Source organism: Lissotriton helveticus, chromosome 5_1 (assembly GCF_964261635.1).
Source record: "Lissotriton helveticus chromosome 5_1, aLisHel1.1, whole genome shotgun sequence".
Classification (NCBI taxonomy): Eukaryota; Metazoa; Chordata; class Amphibia; order Caudata; family Salamandridae; genus Lissotriton; species Lissotriton helveticus.
In genome coordinates, this window is record NC_136065.1 from 916560249 (window position 1) to 916586610 (window position 26362).

The following is a 26362-nucleotide window of genomic DNA, read 5'->3' on the forward strand; positions in this document are numbered from 1 at the left end:
GCTAAATTAAACCAGAATCCTATGAGTTAGGAACTCTCTTTTAAGCACCAAGCACTTCACATAGTTTTTCTTTGAAGACTGAAAACAGCTTGCGGATGTGTTGCCTTGACAGTGTTGCCCTGAAAGTATCTGCAAAAAATTGGGACCCCCTCTAAGACTTACTTTGGGCCAGGGAAAAGAGAGGACAGTGTAAGCAAATTAAAGAGAGATTCCCCTGTGGCCATTGAATTTACATATTCGACATAGTTCAACCTATAATTTCATAAAATCCCATAGGACACACAGATAACGTGAAAAAACTATTTTTCATTAATTTCTTTTATTATTTTACTTTTTTACACATAAGATGCTTTCATTTTTAACTTTTTTGTTGAATATTTTCATCATATAAACATTTAATAAATACTGTACATAATTCAAGTATCAAAAAAGAGTACAAACAATATTTAGAAAGAAGCCCTGTCATCCACACATACAGTAACAATCATTCACTATTCATGCATACTAAATAACGTTACCCACACAACATACAATTCAACCAAACATATACTGTGTTTGAGGTAGTCTAGATGGTTTTAGAGACTGAGTACGCCAGGTCTACGCGTTTCGGTGGGTTGTCACCACCTTCCTCAGGACCAGCAGATATTCTCCCTTTGATTCTTGTGGAAACAGGGTTTCTGTAATAATAAATATAAATACATCTATCTGTGGCCAATTGTTGGGATTTACATTCATTAAAAATTATTTCTATACACAATTATCTATGGTTGTCCAAAATGTATCACCCGTACACCACGTGTACTCACCGAAGGACAGGTACTGAGTATTGATTTTAATTTACATCAACATATTGGATAGGTAATAATGATACTCTTATAATTATTTATACATGATTGCAATCTCAAGAGTGAGAACCTAAGAGGCAAAGGGTTTCCGATTGTCATCCATTATAGAGGAACTTAATAAGCGATCAAGTAAGTCATAAAGATGGTATAGAATTGGCAGTGTTACCTATAATATCTATGGAGAGATATTAATCAGGGATACAGGTGTTGCTTGAAGGCATCAATTAGGTCAGTGGATGGAACGTTATCTGTGTGTCCTATGGGATTTTATGAAATTATAGGTTGAACTATGTCGAATATGTAAATTCAATGGCCACAGGGGAATCTCTCTTTAATTTGCCCTGAAAGTATGGCATGCAGCTTGCAAATGTGATTTTACAAAGGATAGAATTTAGACATGAAAGTATGATTCAGCTTGTTAAAGTGGCTTTAATATTAACACAGCTTCGACTTGAAAGCATGTTGCGCAGCTTGGAAATGTGGTTTTAAAATTGATAAAGATTTGACATGAAGATTCGATGTAGTTTGTTAACGTGACTTCAATATTAACACAGCTTTGATTTAAAATATCTGGCACGGTAAAATCAGAATCCAAAGTCTCTTTTTTGTAGGAGATACTCCTCAGACTAAACACAGCAAATAATGAGCTTATAAATTTGGCAGTGCCAGTATATGGAGATCAGCAAATTGTATAATTTAATACATTTTAAAAAATAACCTTTGTGAGACCTTACTTTGCAAGCAAATTATATTAAACAGGCTCCCAACAAAGTTTCCAGGTTCATATAAAAGCCCACATCGAAATTACTCCCAACCCTTCAAGAAAAGATAAAGCTTAAAGGGTGACTAATGTGGCGAAAGCTTTTACGTTTACAACGATAAAAAGAAGAGTTAGTAACTCTAAAGTATTAGGAAATCACTTGCAGAAATGTCCAGAGTTGGAGTTGGATTATACTCAAATACTCAGATGTTGAGATCTTCTTATAATTCAAAAAAAATCCAATAAACTTGTTTCAGTTTATATACATAGCACAAAGGCATCCCATCCTCGTCGCCAGTGTAAAAGAGGGAATAATTATAATGATTGCTGCTCCGAATTGAGTAAAAGATGGTAAGTTTATTGTAGAGTTAAAGATCCATTCCATCCATCTAGTCCTGTAAGTCAGGTGCAACTGACTCTCCCAGCTCTCCAGAGTATTCCATCTCCATGGAGCTACTCAAAGCACAACATGTTTATCTGTAACAAAGACCTTAAAGGGGACACACACTACTATGTACCAGTAACATGAATAGACAAATCAATAAGCACATTATTACTCCTATGGGGTCATCAACGCACAGTCTCCGAAGGTCTTGGAGTAGTGGCTCGACCCAAGACTGCACACCTTCCGGCGCACAGGATTACTACGGAAAAAGCTTCAGGATCCAGTCTGATGCCTGGGGAATAGTCAAACAGTGAGGAATCTCCTGCTAGATAACAAAAATGATGTTACCAAAGGTAAGTAACTTGTTCAATAATATCAATTAAGATTACAGTCATGAAATAGTGTCTTCCTTTTTTAATTGCCCATTCTGTTCTACTTTTCTCAATATGTCTTTTAAAAGTACAGTGCTTGAATTCAGTTACTCTGCGTTTTTACACCTGTTGAAGCTTCCTTCAGTTGTTATATTTGCGTCTACTACATGATCACTCAACCCTGTAATGACATCCTCGCTATCTCTTGACAAGAGAACAGGAAGTGGTAGACAATAAAAGTGCTGTGCCCACTCAGATCAGCATTACCAGAGCTGTCATTTCCTGCGATGATAGAGGTAGATCTGAGACAAAATGGCAGTCCATTTCCTTTTCAACAAAGGCAGATCAAGCAGGGACCTGAACTTTGAGTTGATGGTCTCAGCCAGTCAGTCTTCAAATATTCTAGGATGTGACAGACAGGGGATTCAGCAAAAAGTGGAATGGAGCGATTTAGACTAAAGCCCTTTAATATTTGATTAGATGTTATAGCAAGAGTCCTTGATGAGACTTTTGCCAGCTAAAATATGTATTTCCACATTCAAGCTTGAAGTTGAATTTAAATGGACCATATGGGTTCTCCACATCTTCAAGTAGGTAGGAATCTGGGTGCTTGTTCAAGATATGTAGTCATACTAAAGAAGAAAAGGGTTATAATTCCCACAAGACTTAAGACTGCTCAACTTTTTCATGGGAATTTCTAAATAGGTACTCTACAGACTTCTATTTATCGTATCAATTTTCTGTATGCCCTGGACCTTGTGATATTATACATTTAAACATTTAGTTATCGAAATGTAAAGAAAATAAGAAAAAACATGGGATAAAATGTTTACATTTCTAAGGTCAACTGAAAAGTGATATTTTACCTGTAAATCCACCTGAGAATGACCCGAGTAGCTCATCAGAACCCCGGGCCCCATTCCTTCCCACATTTTCTTCAGAGATCTGTCTGATCTTCCCCACTGTTTTGCAGTATAAGCCCCTTGAGCAGTTTTGTGAGGTCTGCTTACCATCAGTCACGATCTAGCCACACCAAGCCATAGACGCCCAGACCATCTGGTTTCAGATTCGATCTCTGGATCCAAATCGGTGCTAAAAAGAATTTACATTACAAAAGTCCCTATGATCCAGCAACCCGTGAAGTTCTGTCCTTTCTCTCACTGTCAGTGGTGTGTTGTATGCTTAAGACTTGAAAACCAGTTTAAATCAGCAAGCCCAGGATAAGCACTTGGATAGAAGAGGCTGGAAGACCCACTATCCTGACCTGATCTTGACCAAAGAATACGTGTCTTGGAAGGGCTAAATAGGTACCCTTCTTTTTGGAAAACCTTTTCTGTACGTGAATACTCCATGTCTCATGGTTTTTGTCAATGACTTAGTTCATCATAAATTTCCCTCAAAGAGTCAATTTCAGCAGTACAGTTGTTGCCTGAAGGACATGCAGAAGACAAGACTCCTTTGATTGTGACCTGAATATTGTTGTTCAGCTTTGTATTCATGATCCTTTACAGCCTCAGAGCATCCACAACTGATGTGAGTAGATTGGAAAAACATCATAGAGCTGATGAAAGATTGAAGGACCCATACATTATATTTTTTTGCCTGCCAAATGTGCGGGGTGGTAAGTCGGTATGGTCATGTAGAACGTTCATAAATCTGAAGGCACCATCACATCACTGGGCAGCAGAATGGCTCTCGGGAGGTTAATTCCCCAATTTTGATGTGCTTAAAAGAATCCACATTTTTACCTGGCATAGGTTTATTACATCTATGAGATAGGGCTCCTTTTCTTCACTAAATAATATTGCTTATAAAGCTTCTTCACTTGTCTTTCAGAGCTATTTGTGGCTTTTTCTGAGCTTTTATCCTGGCACGTGTTATAACTGCATGACTGCCATAGAACATCTGATTGTCATTGTTCAGCAGCTCTTGTAATGCAGTTCTGGCCGAATTCCGCCAATCACCACATGGTGTAATTAATGTTCCTGCGAGGCTACAGAAATGCGAGCTTGCAGCCACGAGATTTTGGCATCCCCAGCGCGATGTTCTATAACGCAGGCGGTCACTAGTGGTTGCGGTCATAGGGCTGCTTCTCTAGTAGATTTGCTGCAGCTTGTGTAGATTTTCTATACTGAGCAACAGCAAAAACAACTCGAATGGCTGTGCACTATTGCATAGCACACAGTGCCGCTAGCACTGATTTGTTTCAGTGCTGCTTGCGCCACCACTGTTAAAGTGCAATGCGCGCAATGCAACATGCTTTTTTTTCCACCCCTTGGTGGAACTTCACAAATTCTTGCAGAGTTTTTATGTCACTCTGAATTCTGCTGCGTCCAATTTTACCAATTTCGCTCACCCTTACTCTAGATTCTAGTCTAGGGCCTGGATGAAACCCCTGGACTTGCTGGGCACATTTGTTCATATACTTGTCCTGTATCCCTACTTACATTTTCTGCTGTTCACAGTTCGGTTGGAACACTTCCAGTTTGCTGTATTCCTCTTAGTCCTTGCCTCAGCCTTGCTGGTGTTCACAAATGTTATGGTGGTGAAAGCTGCCCACCTTCGAAGATTAGATTTGAATCTTTTCCCATTATTTAATTACTGGCTGTTAAAGAATGGCTCACTTTAGTCCCCTTGTGGGCCACCGCTAGACGATGGCCAGAAGTTCTGATATCTTTGGAGTTTTCCATCAGTGAACCTAAATCCCGCCTGTGGCCAATGAAGAGGATTCTTTTCATAGGGACTGTGCTGGCCTGGACATGGTGGTGTTCAAGACCTATCCCCTACTGCAGCAAGTCTGAAATGTTCAGGGTATGATCCCAGTGTTTCAAACTCAGTTCTGGGTCTCATGGAGGACAGCTTTAAGGCTCCTCTGATTCTTTGCCTCGTGCATCCTCCTCGTCCTGAACGTCTGATGGCATATCCGGGCCCTGTAGTGGAACCTCAGGTTTCACTGAATGCAACATCTGGGTTTACTCCATCTAGATTTTGCAGGAGATGTCTCGGGATCTTTTCAGGTAACAGACAAATGCCAACCTGACCTGTGCATGCCACCTTCACTTTTCCACCTAGATTCCACGTTTGTGACAAAGGCGTTACTGCCAGGTGCAGGGGTGTTACCTTGGTGAGATGGAGATCAGAGGCCTCTGGTCTCCAGCCGAGAGCCATCTCCGCATCAACCTTCTGTCGCTGTGAGCAATCCGCCTGACCTTGAAATCCTTCTGGTCATGGACTAAAGGCAGTCAGGTGCAGGACCTCATGGACAACATGCCCGCCCTGTGGTACTGCAACATGCGAGGTAGAGTAGAATCCTGGGTTGTGTGACAGAAGGCTCTATGCAGGCAGAAGTATCTTGATCGGCAGAACATCATAGTTGGCCATCTGGCAGAGTCTCGGAATGCTAGAGCAGACGAGCTAAGCACACATTAACTGGCAGATCACAAGTGGCTTCTCCTTCCTTAAGTGGTTAAGAGTATTTTTGACCAGTGGGTTATTCCCTGGTTAGATCTGTTCAACCCAACAAGAATTTGCAGTGTCAACTCCATTACTCACTGGAGTTTCCTCCAGAAAAGTCACTTTGAGACACATTCTCACTGCGATAGGACATGAGTCTCTTGTGTCCGTTCCCACTACTGCCTATCCTGCCTCAACTTATGACAGGCCAAAACTAAGTTAACTTATTAGCCCTGGACTGGGCATAGAAAGTATGGTATCCAGAGGATCTGAGCACAAGCATTTGCCCTCTGATCCAGCTACCACTTTGGGAGAATCTTATGTCTCTACAACAAGGAAGGATCCTGCACCTGAGTATCCACAATCTACACCTGTATTCCTGGTGACTGGGCAGAACAGTTAAATGTGTTTGTGTCGGCTGCAGTAGTCTATTTTCCTTGCAGCTCCTACTTCGTTTGACTAAGTTCATATATGTCCATCATCTTGGAGTAGTTTGTTGCCTGACGTGGTGAAGCCGTTGCAGTGGGCACAGTTATATGTTATCTTTCAGTCCTTTGAAACTTTGTGCTTACCTGATCAAACATCTCTATATAAATATATTATTATGATGAATTTTATCATAAGCCTGACTCGCATATTTCCCCCAAAGCTGTTCATAATGCTACTGTGGGTCTTGAGTTTAGTGTTGACATTTCTTATGTGCGTGACTTTTGAGCCAGTGCACAGCTGCTCACTAGGACTGTTAACAGTCTGGACAGTCTTCCTAATTGCTGTCACCTCTGCCTACAGCATGAGTGATATGCAGTTCTCTGTGAAACCACCCTACACCACCTTCTTTCCAGACAAGTTAGTGCTGAGTAACCAGGAGGCATTCTTACTCAAGGTTGTAATGGCTTTCCATATTGGTCTATACATCACTTTGATAACGCTTTTTGCTCCATCTCATCCTTCGAAGGAAGATGAGAGATGCCATTGGTCTCAATCCTAAAAGGGTGTTTAGCTTATACATTGACCGTACAAGGGACCAGTCTGTGGGTGACTATATCATTTTAAGTTTTTCTGGAACAAAGAATGGGAAGGCGTTGCAGAAAAGGACCTTGTTAAGAAGGGTAGTCCTCTAAATCTAAATCAAAATCAAGAATCAACTCGCTGAAGGTCTGCAGGCTTATTCCATAAGGCCGCTACTAGGTCATTGGCAAGTTGGGGGTACCATGCTGGACATTTGCCAGGCTGTGGTGTGTGTTTTTGTACTGTTCCTGAAAAGCTAGTTTCTTGCCAGCTGAATCCAACCGGAGAGACATTTTTCACGTTAGGTCCTGGATTACTCTATGGCACACAGTCCAAACTCCCCACTTTTAGGTTGTACTGCAATATTATCTATTCTTTGGGGCAGGAATATGTGGTTAGAAGTATCAGACTGAAAAATAAATTACTTATTTCTGTAACACTCTACATGGTTGATTCTCTTTATAATAGCAGATTTCTTAGTTCTCTCCCACCTCCCTGTTCTGCTGGGTGTACTCCTATGCATCATCATAAGGTTCCAAGTTAGATTTTGGCACACTATCACCTACAATTTGTGTGAAATTCTCTGTGCCTGAGGGCATGGAATAAGAAAAATAAGAAATGGACATCAGTACGCATGGGTGATGCCTCCGCTCTGGCACTTCGTGGGTGATACAGAGTCATTACCAAGCCTCAAGGCATGCAGGAGCATGTCTAAAAAAATCTCTAGATTCATTCTGGCACCTGGAGATAGTCTAAGGTGAGGAATCTGTGGTTCAGTAGAGTATCCGCCGGAAAGAGCATTCCGAATACAGGCGACTTGTTTTTCTTCTCATGATGTACAATACACCGAAGTGTCCCAAAATAGATTGCCTCTCTACCAGAAAGAGCAGGAAGAAAAGGGGCTAGTCAGAAAGTGAAAATTAAAGGTGCTACTACTCGCTAATTAAGTTAAAGGGTTACTTTTTACGAAAGCTTGTTTTGGAAAATATTTTTAACACTTCCTGCTGGTCAGTGGAATATTACAGTTGGAGATGAATACTATTTGCCAACATGTCTAGCCATAGAATTCTTTGATGACTTGCACTTTAATAGGATATTACTTAATGAAATGGATAATGCATGACCATTTGCTGTGAGTTTGCAAATGTTGAGATGTGAAAGTAACTAAATATGTTAAACCTTTAATAATTCCTGATTTTCTTGTTATAGGGTCACCATTTGTGAATGCAATTATTCACAAAGGATTTGATGAAAGGCATGCTTATATAGGTGGAATGTTTGGAGCTGGTATTTATTTTGCTGAAAATTCATCCAAAAGCAACCAGTATGTGTATGGAATTGGAGGGGGCACGGGGTGTCCGCTTCACAAAGATAGATCTTGTTACATTTGCCATAGGTAAGTAAAATGTATTTTCTTGAACTTCCTGGTTTGTTATATTGTATATTGTATTGTAATTGCATTTATATAGCTTTTACTCCCCTGACGAGGTGTCGAAGCACTTTTCATTGAGTAGCACGTTACTCCGGAACCCGAAAAGGATTAGTGGTGAATTAGTATAGAGAAATATGAATTTATTTGAGCGGTGGACCTGTGAGTCTGTTAGTTGGATTGAAAAAAATAATGGAGGAATAAAATAGGGAATGGTCTAGAAAGTGACTATTTGGAGATAATAGCAGTAGGAGGAGGTTATGGATAAGTAAATGAGAGATGGAGAGGGAAAGAGTCTCTAGAAGTAGATTTGGGAGAAAGATAATGAGGTATTGGATGAATCTAGGAGGGATACATGAGGGAAGGGTTTAGAAAGTCTTGTTTTGGAGATCTGAATAGTAAAAAGAGGTTTGAGATGATACAAGTAGGGATAGAGAAAAGAAGACTCTAGAAAGGATTATTTTGGGGGATCCTAGTAGCAGAATGAGGTTTGTGACGAGTCAGAGTGGAGTTTAAGGATATATTGAGTGAGGAATAGGGTGAGATATATGGTAGTGCATTGGAGAGTAGGAGTAAAGCAATACATTTATATAGATAAATAAATACCTGGACGATATATATGTATAAGAGAGGTAATAAATCAATATTTAAGTTATATTTCATAAAATGAGATGCCAATATTGATTAATGAATTCATAACCTGTTTAAAATATTCTCTTGGATATGCCTCACTCTGGTTGGCTGGGTGCCCCCATCTGCAAGATGGCGGGGACTGAGAGTTGTGCTTCATCTCACCTCCCCCACCTAAGGGGTGGTGTTGGCAAAGGTGGGCACACCTCTCTTCCTCACTTGATTTTCCCATTGATTCTCCCGCCCAGAGTGGGTATCTGAACCGGTGGGGACCAGTTGCTGGAAGCAGCAAAAGGCCTGGAGAAGCTCATAAAGGCGGCAAACCTTTGAAGCTTCCCCTTTGTGGACTCTTCCCATCCTGGGGGAGGAGGCTTGGCACCTCGTCCCAGGATGTGCTTGATTTCAGACCCCTGAGCGCAGCAGGCTACCGACCCAGGGGGCCAGAAACATGTCTGGTGGTGACAGCTGGGGAGCAGCCACTCAGCCTAGACACTAGTGTTAGGTAATTTTCAGGGGGCTCTCTAAGGTGTGCATTTTTCATTAAATCCCACTCTGGCATCAGTGTGGGTTTAATGTGTGGTATCAAACTTCTCAGTTTTCAGTAAAGCCATTTCGTACTGTGGAGTTCGTAATGACAAACTTCCAGCACCATATACTGTTAATGGCATTATTGCACTTACAATGTCAAAGAATTGGCTTGGACACTGTAGGGGTACAGGGCTCATGCTCCTGTACCCCCACCACTGGCATAGTGCACCCAGCTAGAGGGGTGGCTGATCTATGCCAGGGCAGGCAGGCTGTAGGCATGACACACGGGTATGTGTGCCATGTCGACCCTTTACTTTGTTCTGCACCAAACACTGGGTGTGTTTATGTTTGTGTTTTTAGGTACAGGGCCTCTAAGGGTGGCACAATAGGTGCTGCAGCCCTTAGAGGCCTTCTCTGGTCACAGTGCCCTGGGTACCTGTGGTGCCATTTACAAGGGGCTCACCTGTGGCCAGAGTGTGCCAATTGGATTTTGTTTTCAATGCAGTATCTGAAAGAGACACATTAGTGATAGATTCCTTACCTTAGAATTTCCCCAGGCGTCAGACTGGATCTGGAAAATTTTGCGTAGCAATACCCCTGCGCGCCGGCAGGCGTCGTCCGCGGCTCCGCGTCCGTCGTTAGCGCCGGAATGACGTCGTCGGAGTACTTAGACGCTGCCCATGCGCGCTGACGTCAGTTCTTCTTTTTTCTGCGCCAGCTAGCACAGATCCGGAGAAGCTCTACCTCTTAGTAATTTTTTGACTGACTTTTTTGATCTTTTGATCATTTCTCTACTCGAGTCTTCGACTCCTAACGGTGCCGGTAGGGATGCCCGGGTTCAAACCCTGTTCGAAGTGCGACCGACTGATGTCGGTTACAGACCCCCATCGCCTGTGCCTGAAGTGTTTAGGCCTCGACCACGACGACCGCACCTGCTCCGACTGCCGGGCCCTGACATCTAAAGCTAGGCGGGAGCGGTCCCGCAAGCGACTCGAGCTCCGGCAGTCGGCCCGCGCCGTTCCAGGTCCCGGTCCCACGGGAGGTCGAGGGACCGGTCGCGGGTTCGGAGTCATCGCAGCTCCAGGAGTGGGCACCGGTCGTCACGACAAGTCCTCAGGTAAGAGGCATGAGAGGTCGGAGCGACGTCATCGTTCCTCCGACCCACCCCGACGCTCGCACAATGCGGCCGGGGGTTCGGGTGACACCACCCACGAGGCTCCGCTGGAGTCGCAAGCGTCGCTGCCTGCTTCACACCTTCGGGTCCCTGGGCACGGCACGACGCCAGAGGAGGTCGAGCGGTACCTCATGGCCATGAGGTCTCTCCCTTCTCAGCCGGGTCCTGTGGCGCCTCTGGGCCCAACGGTCCCGGCTGGAGGCCCTAGCGGGTCGGGCGCTTTGGCCCTGACGCTGTCGGGTGTTTCGGCCCCGGCGACTTCGGTCCCGGTGCCGCAGGACCTCACCGGATCCGCTTCCGGATCCGGGTCGTCGCCGGTCGACCTCACGACCTCGCCGGCACCGGCCCCGCGGGTGTCACCCCCGGCGCCCACTGTGGACGCTGTCCCCAGTCTTCCCTTCGGTCGACTCTGGCGCCGATGGGCGCCGCTTCCGACGGCTTTTGGAGATTTTTATTTCCATGAGGAGGCCCCGTCTGTTGACCCTGTTGTTCAGGGGACGGGTGACGAGGGTGACTGGGAGGGGTCCGAGGACCCTCTGGCACAGGAGTGCCAGTCTCAAGAGGACTGGACATATGAGCTTGGGGAGGCCAGTGGCATTGACACTTCGCCAGACACTGGATTTGTCTCCCCTCCCACCGTGGCTACGGAGGAGGGGTCTGCTTACAGCGTAGTGTTGACGAGGGCGGCCAAGGCCTTAAACCTTGAGCTCCCCGTCGCGGCCGTGAGGACTAACCTCCTCACTTAGGTCCTTAGACCGCAGGCAAGCTCCAATGAGCCTCTGCTGCCGTTTAACGAGGCCTTGTGTGACGTTCTTGTGGGCACTTGGTCCAAGCCCGCCACAGGCCCGCCTGTGGATAGGAACGTGGCCAGACGCTACCGCCCGGCCCCGTGCGACCCTTGCTTTTTGTCCACCCATCCCACCCCCGAGAGTCTGGTCATCCAGGCCTCCACTTCCCAGACCGCATTCCCGACTGCTCCGCCCGATCGGGAATCCAAGAGATATGAACAATTCGGGAAGAAGGTGTTCTCGTCCCTGAGTTTGGGGCTGCGGTCTGTCAATACCGCTTGTCTCTTGGTCCGCTACACCCACACTCTGTGGGACACGGTTGCGGACGTGCTGCCACAGTGTCCGGAGAAGGTCGGGGCAAAACTCGCCCAAGCCCTTGCGGAGGGTCGAGATGCAGCGCGATATTCCATCCGGTGTGGGCTGGATACCACGGACTCACTGGGCAGGGCGATGGCACCGACGGTGGCGGTTCGACGCCACGCCTGGTTGAGGTCCGCCAACTTTTCGGCTGATGTCCAGGCGACTCTTCTGGACATGCCGTTCGATGGCCGTCGCCTCTTTGGCGACAAGGCAGACCATGCGCTTGAGCGTTTTAAGGACTCCAGGGCTACGGCCAAGTCCTTGGGCCTCTCGGCCACACGCCAGCAATCGGGTGCCTTTCGCTCCTTTCGTGGCCACGGAAGGGGCGTCCCCACACGTGCTGCCAGCCACGCACCGCAGAATGTTCAACAGCGCGGTGGCGGCAGTGGAAACCGCCGCAACGGCGGTCGGGGACAACGGCGAGGCCAGTCCACACCTCCCTCCGCAGCACCTGCCTCAAAACCTTCCTAGTCTGTGTTTTCAGGCCCATGTGACGCCAGTGGGGGGCAGGGTTCGCCATCACCTCTTCCACTGGCGCACTGTCACGTCGGACAGGTGGGTGCTGCAAATCGTCTGAAGGGGCTACTCCCTCCCCTTCGAGGCGACACCTCCAGCCATGCCACCGCAATTCCACCGCGTGTCGGGGGATCACTTGCAACTTCTGCAAGAGGAAGTCACGGCCCTCTTGGCCAAGCGTTCCTGGGCCAGAAGTAGGGTGTGGTTGCTACTCCCACTACTTTCTGGTACCCAAAAAGGGCAAAGGGGGCCTACGCCCAATTTTGGACCTACGGATTGTCAACGGCTTCCTCCGGAAGGAGAAGTTCAAGATGCTGACTTTGGCTCAGGTCTTAGCTGCCCTGAACCACGGACACTGGATGGTAGCGTTGGACTTGCAGGACGCTTATTTTCACATCCCCGTCCTGCCGGCGTTACCTGCGGTTCACGATAGGCCACGAGCACTTTCAGTTTACCGTGCTCCCCTTTGGCCTTACCAGCGCCCCACGGGTGTTCACGAAGGTGATGGCGGTGGTCGCAGCTCATCTGCGCAGGTTAGGGGTGTCAGTCTTCCCCTACCTCGACGACTGGTTGTTGAAGGCGGGCTCGCCCCAGACAGTCGTCAGCCACCTCCAGACTACGGCCGACCTCCTGCACTTGCTGGGGTTCTCCATCAATGTGCCGAAGTCGCACCTGTGTCCCTCTCAGAAGCTCCTCTTCATCGGAGCGGTTCTAGACTCGGCGCAGTTTCGGGTTTATCCTCCTGAACAGCGGGTTCGGGATATTCAGGCTCTGATTCCGATCTTTCAGCCTTTATCCCAAGTCTCGGTCAGGTTCACCATGCGGCTTCTGGGGCTGATGGCCTCCTGCATCCTTCTGGTGCATCACGCCCGGTGGCGGATGCGGGCTCTGCAGTGGGACCTGAAGTTTCAGTGGGCCCAGCATCAGGGCAACTTGTCCGATCACGTCTTGATCTCGGAGGGCACTGCAAGACAGTTGCAGTGGTGGCTCACGGACCGCGATTGGGTCAGTGGCAGATCCCTCTCCCTACCCCACCCGGAGCACGTGGTTGTGACTGACGCATCCCTGCAGGGCTGGGGTGGCCACATGGGAGAGGCGGAGAATCAGAGGCCTCTGGTCTCCGGCGGAGTCCCGGCTCAATATCAACTTTTTGGAGCTGCGGGTGATCCGTCTAGCACTGAAGGCATTCCTCCTCTCTGTCCGGGGGAGTGTAGTGCAGGTGTTCACGGACAACACCACCGCCATGGGGTACTGCAACAAACAGGGCTGGGTGGGGTCGTGGACCCTATGCCAGGAGGCTCTGCGCCTCTGGCAGTGGCTGGAACGTCAGGGCATGACCCTGGTGGTTCAACACCTGGCAGGCTCTCTGAATGCCAGGGCGGACGAACTCAGCCGTCGGTGCATGATGGATCACGAATGGCGTCTGAACACGGACGTGGCGCAAGGCCTCTTTCAGCAGTGGGGAGAGCCTTGGTTAGATCTATTCGCCACCGAAGAGAACGCGCAATGTCATCAGTTCTGCGCGTTGGAATTTCCAAGGCGGCACTCGCTCGGAGACGCTTTTCGTCGCGAGTGGAGTTGCGGTCAATTGTACGCCTTTCCGCCTATACCACTTCTGCCCAGAGTGCTGAAGAAGATCAGGCGCGACCGGGCCCAGGTTATCGTTGTGGCTCCGGACAGGGCACGATGATACTGGTATCCCGAGCTACTCAGCATGTCAGTAGATCCCCCGATTCGTCTGCCTCTTCGGGAGGACCTTCTGTCGCAGCAGCAGGGGACGGTCCTCCACCCGAACCTGTCCAGTCTCCACCTACAAGCTTGGAGATTGAGCGGCGGCAGTTGAGGCCATTTGACTTTCCTCCTGAAGTCTGTAATGTCATTCTGGCAGCCAGGCGTCCCTCCACAAAGTCGGTATACGCCTGCAGGTGGAACAAATTTGTGGCATGGTGCACAGCAAAGGCTGTGGATCCACTCTCTGCCTCCCTTTCTGAGGTTCTCCTCTTCCTTCTTTCTCTTGCCCAGCAGGGCTCTGCTCTGGGCACTATCAAGGGGTACCTTTCTGCCCTTTCCGCCTTCTTAAGGCTACCTGATCAGCCTTCTTTGTTCAAGTCCCCTATTGTAAATAGGTTTTTAAAAGGCATCACACACATGTTCCCTCCTGTTCCTTTCGTGATGCCCCAGTGGGGCTTAAACATTGTTCTTACTTACCTGATGTGTGCTCCCTTCGAGCCGCTCCATAACTGTCCTCTCCGTCTTCTTACTTTGAAGACTGCCTTCCTGGTGGCCATCACCTCTGCCAGGAGAGTGAGTGAGCTCCAGGCTCATTCTTCCACACCTCCTTTCCTCTCTGTTCATCCGGACAAGGTTGTGTTGCGGACAAGACCTTCTTTCCTGCCCAAGGTTGTCACGGCCTTCCACATCGGGCAGTCCATTACTTTGCCCACCTTCTTTCCGCCTCCGCATCCCTCGAAAGAGGAAGAGAGGCTCCACCGTCTGGACCCAAAACGTGCGCTCTCTTACTACTTGGATCGCACACGCCAGTTCCGGGTGGATGACCAACTCTTTGTTGGTTACGTGGGCGCTAAGAACGGAAAGGCGGTGCACAAGCGGACCATCTCCCGGTGGATCATCTTGTGTATCCAGGCATGTTACTCCTTGGCTAAGAAGGAGCCCCCTGTTGGATTGAGGGCTCATTCCACTCGGGCCACGGGGACTACCACTGCCCTGGGCCGGGGAGTGCCCTTGCAGGACATTTGCCAGGCAGCTACGTGGGCCTCGCTGCACACGTTTGCAAGACACTACTGCCTGGACAGTCAAGTCCGGAGGGATGGCTTCTTTGGCCGTTCCGTCCTCCAGGACTTTCTGGTGTGATTATTGGTTTGCAGACCCACCACCGGGGTTGGTATTGCTGGGGTATCTATTCTAAGGTAAGGAATCTATCACTAACGTGTCTCTTTCAGATGCACAAGTTATTACTTGTGTAACGATATATCTGTAAAAGACATTAGTTAGTGATAGATTCCTTACCGACCCACCCATCCTCCCCGTTCTGCGAACCGATATCTAGGGTTAAGGTCATCCCCTTTCAGGGCCCTAGTTTCATGGCACCAGTGTTGGTTCTATCATGGCTCTGCGTATCTGGCGCGGAAAAGCTGTGTATCACAACTGACGTCACCGCGCATGGGCGGCGTCGAAGTACTCAGGCGACGTCATTCCGGCGCTAACGACGCCGACGACGGACGCGGAGCCGCGGACGACGCCTGCCGGCGCGCAGGGGTATTGCTACGCAAAATTTTCCGGATCCAGTCTGACGCCTGGGGATATTCTAAGGTAAGGAATCTATCACTAACTAATGTCTCTTACAGATATATCGTTACACAAGTAGTAACATGTGCTTTAGGGAAAGTACATAGGCCCTGGGTACCTGTCCAGGGCACACTCCGTCAAAGTACATCAGTAGTTCAACGAAAGTGGGGTCAACCATGCTAAAAGAGGGCACTTTCTTACACTCTCAGCACAATCGTCACAAATAGGGGGGGTAACTGTGAAGATCTAGTGTGTTGGTTTTTTAAATCAGTTTCTACTGATTTTCTCGTAACAGTACACAGCCAATTCATATACATGCAGATGCAAGAGACTAAATCATGTCCATTGCTCCCATGGAGGACTGAAACATTACATGACATTAAATATCGTACAACAACAGGTCTAAAGGTCTTGTGTTGATAAGGTATATATGAAGAAAAGGGAGCTTTTCTCACTAATCAAGATCCTTGTCATAAAAGCTTTCAAGGAGGTCCTTAAACAGGTCATACTCTGAGGTCGCCTCATGATCCAAACTGGAAACTCAGTTTCCTCACCAGATTCATGTGCTCTCCTTTTGAACCACTAGACTCTTGCCCTATATAGTTCATCTCATAGAGGTCCCCTTCCTGATAGCCATAATTTCCCTTGGGCGTATTAGTGAGCTACAGTCCACAACACAGCAAGATCCTTTTTTTTCTAGGTCCACAATGGCAGGGTTGTCCTTAGAATCAACCCCTTGTTTCTGCCAATGGTGGTCTCTCCCTTTCATCTTAACCGGACATTTGAGCCTCAAGTCTTCTTCCCACAGGCCCACTCGATAGCAGAAAGAGCACTACACAGACTTTGTCATGTGTGATCTTATGCATTACATAAATATGACTAAGTTCTTCCATAAAACATTAACAGCTTTTTGTTCCATTTGTGCAGCCCCTAAAGGGCATTCCATACCAAAGGCATGTATAGCCAGGTTTATTGTCAAATGTATACCAACCAGCTACCTTAAAGCCAAATACACCTAACCTGCCCTTCCCAGACCTCACTCCACCCGCAAACAGGGCATCACTGGCATTCCTTGGGAACCACCCCTAGCAGACATCTGTAAAGTTGCCACTTGGTTAATTCCAAAAGCACTATTATTTAGATGTACTTGCAAGACAAAAGTCTAGAGTTGGTCAAAATGTCCTGATGACTCTGTTTCAGACCTCTGCACCATCCACAGGCTAGACATTGTTCACGGGAGTACTGCTTTACAGTCAATGCAGAACATGTGTATCAACAGCCACACATGCTATGAACTGATTATGTTACATACCCTGTAAGCATCTGTTCGTTGCATGTAGCACTGTAGATTAATTGGCGCCCACACTCCTCTCCAGAATCTTGTGTTTGCTAGATATCTTCAGCCTACAAGAGTACTCATACAACACGTGGTCACTGTACTCCACTTACTACTCCATACACGCCCCCTCACTCGCTGCGAAGGAAAAAAATCTAACAATGCCAATGCACACTGACTGCCAAAGGAGGAGTCACTGATACCTCGTGACTCGAAAGACTTCTTGAAAAGAAAAAACAAGTTGCAAACGTAGGAGCCCAACACAAGATGGCAGTAGTAGGCAGAGCATGTGACTCTACAGCATTACATGCGACAAAAGAAGGCTTACAGGGTAACATAATCCTTCTGATGGCCTTGGTCTTGTGCATCTACCAATGCTATGCTTGTAAATCTAGATATGCTGGTAACTTACTTCATTTATGCATGTATAATGTGGATGAACCTACAGATTTGCTGTGCAAATGTATTTGCATGACACCAATCCACACTTTTCATCTTTATTTACATGCTTTATGATTATACAGCGCTGTTGTATTCTGTGTTGGCCTCTCATCACCCCAAAATAGGAGCTGCATATAGGCGCCACGTGTGCACTCCGACATGTTCCTTTTTCCCCACACCCTTCCTCACACATCTACAGCTTCACCCCCAAACCTGTTAGTTGTATCAACACTAAATTCTGAAAAGCGTTGTGCTGCAATTGTGGGCAGCAGGTGTGGGTCACAGACCCTCACGACATTTCCATTCACAACTTCATCGTGTACTATAAATGCTACCTCATGCACCCGAAAGCCATCAAGGAGCGGGAATCGAAACTACACATTGTGGAACATTCATCCCTTTCAACACTGTAAAGCAGATGAGAAACCGCTCAGTGAGATTCTATTTTGCTAAAATTCAGATGCAGTTAAGTGGCTTCGGAGTGTGCTGCAAGATGATAATGAGGAGGCAGACAGCTTACTCTCCCTTAACTATACTTGTGCTGAATTATACTTACACTTTCAAAATGCTAGTGATTTAAAAATTATTTTGAAACTGAATTGAATCTCCACCAGGCCAACCGACAGAGGAAAATGCCCCCTTTCTGGTTGTTTGAAGGGCAGCAGAAGCTTGACTTGTGGCTACTTAATGTTGACGTAGTAGCAAGGCTGTTGGCTGAAATCTTACAGCCATGTGGAGCCTTTTCTACCATTTAATGAGGCCTCTGGAGACACTTTGATGCCGTCTTGGACATAGCAGTACTCAGCTCCCCAAGTTAGTCTGCCAGTGGTTGATAGACATAGGCTGGCAACTGGCATTTCTCACCCAGCAACCAAACCTGCAAAGTTTAGAGGCCCAGGTTTCCACTAGCAACATCAATCCTAGCTCCTTCCATTCTGCACCGCCCAATAGGGAGTCAAAGTGCATAGACTCTTACAGCTACAGAGTATTATCTTCAGCCTGGCCCTCTGGTCAAAAATGTGGTTTCCTAGGCTGATGACCTTTGGGATTTGGCCTGTGGGATCTTGCCAAATTCAAGAACATCCTCACTCAAATGACTGGAATTCAGGACATCATTTTTGGTCATGGGCATGCCTTTTGAAGGATCACGACTCTTTGGAGAAAAGGCCAAGTCGGCACAAGGGCGTGATAAAGTTAGCCACATTACAACCTGCTCCTTAGGCTTGCTTTCACTGATCTGCCAGTTTCACAATACAGAAGATTTTGAGACTAATCGCTGGGTATCGCTTAAGTCCAGTGTCAGACCTCACAATTAGTTCATGAGCCGACCCAGATTTTTCTTTCCTCCTGAGGGCGTTGTGGTGGCTGAGGTCACCAAGAGAAGCAATCTTCCAGCTCCCTCACTCTCATCAATGGCTTAAAGCTTCATTGATTTCCCCTTCCAGGAAAATGCACCGATGGTATGAGACAGGATTAGATTTTTTTCTACACAGCTGGCAATCGATTACTTCTGATCGGTGGATGCTGTAAATTCTCCAAGAAGGGATGTCCCATGCCATTCCATAAACCCTTTGTTGTATTCTACCTGTTTCTACCCAGGTTTCAGAAGATCATGCGGTCATCCTCCTGTAGGAAGTCAAGCCGCTTTCTACCAAAGGGGCCCAAATCAGAAGAGGGTGAAGGATGTTATTCCCACTGCTTCCTGGTGCCCAATAAGGATTGAAGGATGAGGTCTATTCTGGATCTTCAACCCCTAAATTACTTCCTAAGGAAATACAACTTTAAATTGCTGACTGACACAAACCCTCTCTTCTCTGGATACTGGGGATTGGATGGTGTCCTTTTATTTGCTGGATGCATATATCCATGCCCATCCTGCAGTCTCACATGTGTTTGCTCTCCTTTGTAGTGTGGTATAGTGGGGAAATGTGGTGTATTACATGGTGAGGTTGAGTGACCTCACTGTGTAGTAAACTTACCAACCCTTTCAGGACCCATAGTATTTTTTTTGTTAAACCTGAAGCTCAACCCTGGGAAGCAGTGGCTCTGAGCAGTCCGGCATACACAAAGGAAAAAGTGTTCAGCATCAACAGCACCAAAAAAATTTAAGAGACATTCAAGAAATCCGACACCAATTTATAAAAATATACCCTATTTTGATGTAGTTTTAGGCACCACAATGAAAAAGATCTACAGGAGGGTTCTGAAGATACAGCAATTACAAGGTATAAGTATTATGCATTTTTTCACTTAACTGCAAACCAGCATTGGCAAATGCAACACATTTGACACAACAATTTCAAGAAAACATATGTAAGTATCAACGAGGTTATTTTGAGTTATGTATGCTACCAACTCTGGCAGGGAGCCAGTCCGGGGTACCAGCAAGGTCCTCGGAATCAGTTAATTTGGAGGAATAAGCAGTGTTCAGGAAGTTCCATGCACTTGTATCCCTTTGCTGTAGGTTTTCATGGAAGTGGTCCTGATGCAAGGGACATAGGATGCTAAAGATGCTGTGGATGTGATGCAGTTGATGGGGTCTTTTTGCCGCTGCTCCTCGGCCCACAAGCTTGGTGAGGTGGTCCTGGCCACAGGGGTCGACGTAATCTCGGCCCAGGTAGGAGTACAGTTGCCCAGTATCGCAGTTAGTGCCAAATCATTTCCTTGGCGATAACTTGACTTCTGGAAGAACAATCTGCACTCTGATAATTCTACTGGATCCAGCAGACTCTGGTGCAGCTTTGAACATCTGGTCCTGGATCTACACTTAGATAAGTGGCTGCAGTGTGAAAATCTAGGCTACTAACTTGACCCAGCAGGCTTCTTCAGGTGGTGTGGCCCTGTGCTGCAAACAGGAGGCCGCCAACTGAACCTTGGAGTCTCTTGCTCTTCGTCTGGGCTTGGGAGACGACTTCTCCGTGAGCAAGACATAGCGGGTACAGTCCCTTCTCCTTCACTGGTCACCAGGTTTAGCAGGTGCAGCCTACGCCGGTGCAGGATTTCTTTGCTGGTTCTTTGTTGCAGCAGGGCAGTCCTTCAGTCCTCTTCTCTATTCCTTCAATATCTGGATGACATTGGTGCCCGTCTTATGCTTGGAAAATGCAGAGGTCGTAGTCCGTAGCCATTGGGCTACCAGGTCCCCTCCCTCCCGATGACTGCTTTCTGTGAAGTGAGGCATCTAGCTATCCCAGAAGTCCCTGTCTGGCATTTTTCAAGATGGCAGGATCTCCCTCTCTCTCGCTTGACGTCCAAAGCTCCCTGGCCCAGCCCAGAAGTGTGGCTATCAGAGAGGCTACTCGCCCCTGGAAAACTGGTTTGACAACTTTTCCCCCTCTCTGTCCCTAGTGCCAGCCTCCCTCTCTAAACAATAGAGCAGCCCCTCACTCAGGTGTTAGTCGTTTGCTCTTCAAAGGCGGTTTCACCTTGGAAGCTTGGCTTTTGGACTAACACCTATGTGGCTTCCTGTCAGTGGAAGGTAACACCTCTCTCCCACGCAGGCTTCCATTGTATCCTTTCTTGGAAGTTGTTTGCACGTCTCTCCAGGAGGGAGGTGGCAGGACAGACCCGCAACAACTTTAAACATGCACTGGAAACCTTGAGCAACTAAAGTGGCTACTTCTAAAGTTGCACTTTGCCCGATATAACCATTAAATCCGATTTAATGTACTGATTCTTTTGATACCTTACAGTACCAACTTTAGTAGTACCATTCAGAAGTTGGCAGGGCTGAGATGTGAGCCTGCAACTCTGTACTTGTCAATGGGGCTACTAGCCTTTTCACAGTAAAAACAACAATTTTGTTTTTTCAATGCTAGAACATGTAAAAGTACACACTCCACCTTTTAATATATATCAACCTGCCTTGGGCCTCGACTGGCCTACTTTAGGGGTGAATTACATACATAAAAACGGAGGACATCGCACGCCAACACAACCTCAACATCATCTCCTACGCCGACGACACCCAGCTGATCCTCTCACTCGCCAACGACCCAGCAACCGCCAGAACCAGCCTACACGAAGGGATGAAAGACGTAGCTGCGTGGATGATGCACAGCCGCCTGAAACTGAACTCCGATAAGACGGAAGTTCGAGGAATGTGGGCTGCTAAATTCATATCTAGTGCATAGATCGCCGCCTAGTGTTGGGTCCGGATGATTGCACATTGTTGTCCTGGAAGAGTCTTCGAAGTATCACGAGATAGGTGGCTCCTCCCCTGGACTACAGTGCGCATGGGCATCGGCTCCATCCCCAGATTGTTTTTTTCCGCCATTGGGTCCGGATGTGATTTCGACGCCTCCTTGTCGGAATCGAACACTTACTTCCTTAAGGCCAAAAGGCCTTCGATACTCGCGTCGGTATTGTTGCGAACGGTCCCGAGCATCGTCCGACTCTTCGTGTCGGACTTCTGGGGAGTTGCTACTCTTCGGACATCGAGGCCCTATACTCGCAGCGGGACACCGACGACATCATCATGGAACGGAGTCCGTTCAAGCGCTGCCCCGTGTGTGGGTCCAAGTACCCACACATCGACGTGCATCCAGTTTGTAATAAATGTCTCTCGCCGGATCACGACGAGGACAACTGCATGGCCTGCTCCAAATTCAGGTCAAAGAAGACACTCAAGCATCGGCGCGCGGCGCGCCTCGAGGCCTTGCACGCAGCACCGGCACCCGACGACATATTCGACGACCCCGCAGAAGAAGGCCTAAGCCATCATCTTCAAATTTCACCGCCATCAACGGAGGTCGAGGCCGAACCAGACGAATACATCGAAGGACAGAGCCAAGACCTTGAATACGTCGATGAGGTAGGGGACGACGAAGAAGTCTATGGGGCCGCGGAAGATAGCTCAGAGGAAGAGCTATGCCCCGAAAGTTACTCGACTCAGGCTCAGGTCACGGGATCGCCACTCGGCCTTACCCACGACCCTGCACCGATATCCCCAGCCCCGCCTTCGGGCCCGGCCACGGATACACCGGAGGAGCCGTTGTTGCGCGTATCGAAACTGAAACCGCAACCAGTACAGTCGACAACATCTAAGATGGCCGACGTCACGCCGAAACCGAAACCTACGGTCTCGACAACATCTAAGATGGCCGAAGACACGTCGAAAACGAAACCGAAACAAACGGCTTCGACGACATCTAAAATGGCCGACGTCCCGTCCAAAATTACGAAGCCGGCTCCGTCTAAGACTCCGTCGCCCTTAGGCCATACGAAGCCGAAGAAGGCCGTCGAGTCACCGGCGCCACACGCGGTGGCCAAGGACACGTCCTCGAAGAAGGTAGTCCATCACGTCTCGACGGCTGGAGCGTCAACCTCCAAACAGACGGTCGAAGCAAAGACCACTAAAGGCCAAGATCCGAACGCCGGAGCCATTACTCCTCGGCACAAAGACACCGGATCTGCATCGACGGCGTCGGCGCCTAAGAAAGCTGCAGGGCAGCGAACCGCTGGAGTCGAGGATTCATCGGAGCCTTCTTCTGCCACGCCGAAGGCCTCCAAAGCGGACGGACATGAAGCATCGGTCGTCAAACCCTCGGCTTCATTTACTAAACAGGTCACCGAGTCGCTCAAGAGGATTCAGGAGAAAGCCCTGCCGTCGACAAAGACTGCGCCATCGGATCCGAAACCGATGGAGCCACCTGCCAAAAAGTCGACAAAACTTATCTACACACTACCGCCAAAGTTGCCACCAAAGGCGTTTGCACCCCAAACGGTGCCGAAGACCTCGGGGACTTCGGCACATTCCACGTCCAGTGCTATTTTGCCTCGACAAACAGCATCTGAAGACGAATGTGAGCATTATATCGATGCCCACACAGGGATAATGACACTTTATAAGAGAAAGATCACTTCCCAGCCACTGGAGTCATTTGTAATTCCACTGAAAAAGAAAAGGCAAACACAGGACATACCTGCCCTTGTTGAACCTCTGCAGCCTCCCCCAAGGAGGAGTCCAACACCTTCCCCCAACCAATCAGGGGGTGAGGATGATGACCAGGATGAACAATACAACTTCCCTACTGGCAATGACCCTGATGTGAATCAGGACTCATATGACGACGCTGGGGACCAGGGAAGTCATCAGGTGGTGCAGGACCCACAAGGTTTTGGGGCACGTACATCACCAACTGAGGATTCGGCAGCTTTCAATGCTTTAATTGAGAGGGCAGCTGCAAATCATAATGTAGATATGCATGCTGACCCAGTGGAAGAGGATTTCCTGTTTGACACTTTCTCTGTCTCCGAAAGAACAGTCAAAACACTTCCTATGTTGAAAGGTGTCCTTAAACATGCGCCAGAGATCTTTAAAGAACCTACAAGAGCGAGAGTGGTAAACCCACGTATTGAAAAAAAATACAGGCCTGCGCCTGGGGACCCTGCCTATATTCGGGGACAGTTGCCTCTGGATTCGTTGGTGGTCGCAAATGCCCGCAAGAGGGCAAACTCCCAAACAACTGGTGAAGCTCCTCCCCCAGACAAGGAGTCGAAAGTGCTTGAGGCATCTGGCAAGAGGGTGGCTGCGCAGGCTGCTAATGTATGGCGTATCGCAAACACACAGGCACTGTTAGCGCGTTACGATAGGGTGCATTACGACACCCTAGAACAGCTCCTTCAACATCTGCCTGATGAGTATAAAGAAGCTGGAGAAATGCTCATACAAGAGGGAAAGCTTATATCAAACGCTGCAATAAAATGCGCACTTGATGTGGCGGACACAGCGGCTAGAGGAATTAACACTAGCGTCATGCTAAGGCGCCAAGCCTGGCTTCGTATATCTGGATTTAAGCCTGACATCCAAACTACAATCCTCAACCAGCCCGTCAATCCTGACAGACTGTTTGGTCCAGATGTAGACACCACACTTGAAAAGATTAAAAAGGACAACGAGACTGCTAAGTCCATGGGGGCACTTCAATCACAACAGTTCAGGGGCAACACTTTTCGTCGCTCAGGTGCGCGTAGTGTTACCAGAGGACACATGGGACAACAAACACAATTCACGAAAGGTGGTGCGCAATCCTCGTACCCCAAGCAAGGTAGAGGGGGTTACCGAGGTAACAGTGCCAAAGGCAGAGGCAGAGGGAACACCAACTCCCGTTCCTCTGCCACAAACAAACAGTGACTCCCTGTCACTGCCCCCCGACCACCCAACACCTGTCGGGGGAAGACTCCAGCAGTTCCTGCCGGTTTGGTCGTCCATCACCACGGACAGGTGGGTGAGAAAACTAATCCAGTACGGGTATTGTTTGGAGTTAACATCCACTCCTCCCAACATTCCCCCAAGACACCGTCCTATGTCGGCAGAGCACTTGCACTTATTGCAGCAGGAAGTGCTAGTAATGCTGCAAAAAGGAGCAATCGAACTCGTGCCAGTGGAGGAGGAAGGAACAGGGGTCTATTCCCTGTACTTCCTCATCCCAAAAAAGGACGGATCCCTCCGACCCATTCTGGATCTACGCCCTCTCAACATGTATATACTGTCAGAACATTTCCACATGCTGACACTGCAACAGATACTTCCCCTTCTAAACCAAGGGGACTTCCTAGCAACCTTAGACCTCAAGGATGCTTACTTCCACATCCCACTCCACCCGTCCCACAGAAAATACCTCAGGTTTACCATTCACAACAAGCACTATCAGTTCAAAGTGCTACCCTTCGGGGTGACTACTGCCCCCAGAGTGTTTACGAAGTGTCTGGCGGCGGTGGCGGCGCATCTCCGGAGACAGAACATACATGTATACCCGTACCTCGACGACTGGCTCGTACAAGCAAAGTCGGAAACACAGTGCGCCTCACACATGTCCCGCACTATTCAACTCCTTCACAGTCTGGGGTTCTCGCTGAATTACCCAAAGTCGCACCTTCAACCAGCCCATGTGCGGCAGTATCTGGGTGCGACAATAAACACCCTGACGGCTATGGCTCAGCCAAACGCAGTCAGAATCAACAGCATTCAGTCACTGATCCAAAGATTCAGACCGCAACACTCCCTGCCAGCGAGAGTGTTCATGCAGTTGATAGGCATGATGGCCTCCTGCATCTTCATAGTCCCGCACGCAAGGTTGCACATGCGCCCCCTCCAAGAATGCCTAGCGAATCAATGGACACAGGCTCAGGGACAACTGACGGACCTAGTGTTGGTGACCGGTCGAGAATACAACTCTCTGCATTGGTGGAATCCACACAACCTTTGCAAGGGACGACCGTTCCAAGAGCCTGTGCCACAGATTGTCCTAACAACGGACGCATCTCTCCAGGGGTGGGGAGCGCATGTGCTCCACTACACGGTGCAGGGACTGTGGTCAACCCAGCAACAACTATTGCACATCAACTACCTAGAATTGATGGCAATCTTCATGGCGCTCAAGTCCTTCAAAGTACATTTGTGCAACAAGGTCGTGTTGATCCGGACGGACAACATGACAGCCATGTACTACATCCAGAAGCAGGGAGGTACTCACTCGCCACAGCTGTCTCATCTGGCTCAGAGCATGTGGAAGTGGGCCATTCAGAGGAACATCTTCCTCATGGCAGAACACCTCCCGGGCAAGGACAATCAGATGGCGGATCTGCTCAGCAGGTACAGCCATCAAATGCACGAGTGGGAGATACATCCATCGGTGCTCCACCCGTACTTCCGGCAGTGGGGTCATCCAGAGATAGACCTATTTGCCACAAAGGAAAATGCAAAATGCCAAAGCTTTGCCGCCAGGTTCCCTCACCCGGAATCGCAAGGGAATGCGATATGGATGAACTGGTCAGGCAAATTTGCGTACGCTTTTCCCCCAGCGCCTCTCATTCCGCTGGTGGCAAAAAAGCTAAAGCAACACTCGATGACTCTCATCGTGGTTGCTCCAACATGGGCACGCCAACCATGGTACACCACGTTTCTAGAACTTTCCGTGGTACCGCATCAAAGGCTACATCTCACATCCCGGCTCTTGATGCAGAACCATGGCGACATTCAGCATCCAGATCCGCAACAGCTCAATCTGGCGATCTGGCTCCTGAGGTCTTAG

At 48.2% G+C, this 26362-nt stretch overlaps 1 protein-coding gene across 1 annotated transcript in view; it reads left to right on the forward strand.

The window, feature by feature from the left end:
* Nucleotides 1-26362, forward strand: part of LOC144752569 (poly [ADP-ribose] polymerase tankyrase-2-like) — a 446314-nt gene that overhangs the window by 374093 nt on the left and 45859 nt on the right. Inside the window, exon 17 of the mRNA XM_078640458.1 lies at nt 8032-8218. Coding sequence (XP_078496584.1) covers nt 8032-8218 — 187 coding nt within the window. The remainder of the gene's footprint in view (nt 1-8031; nt 8219-26362) is intronic.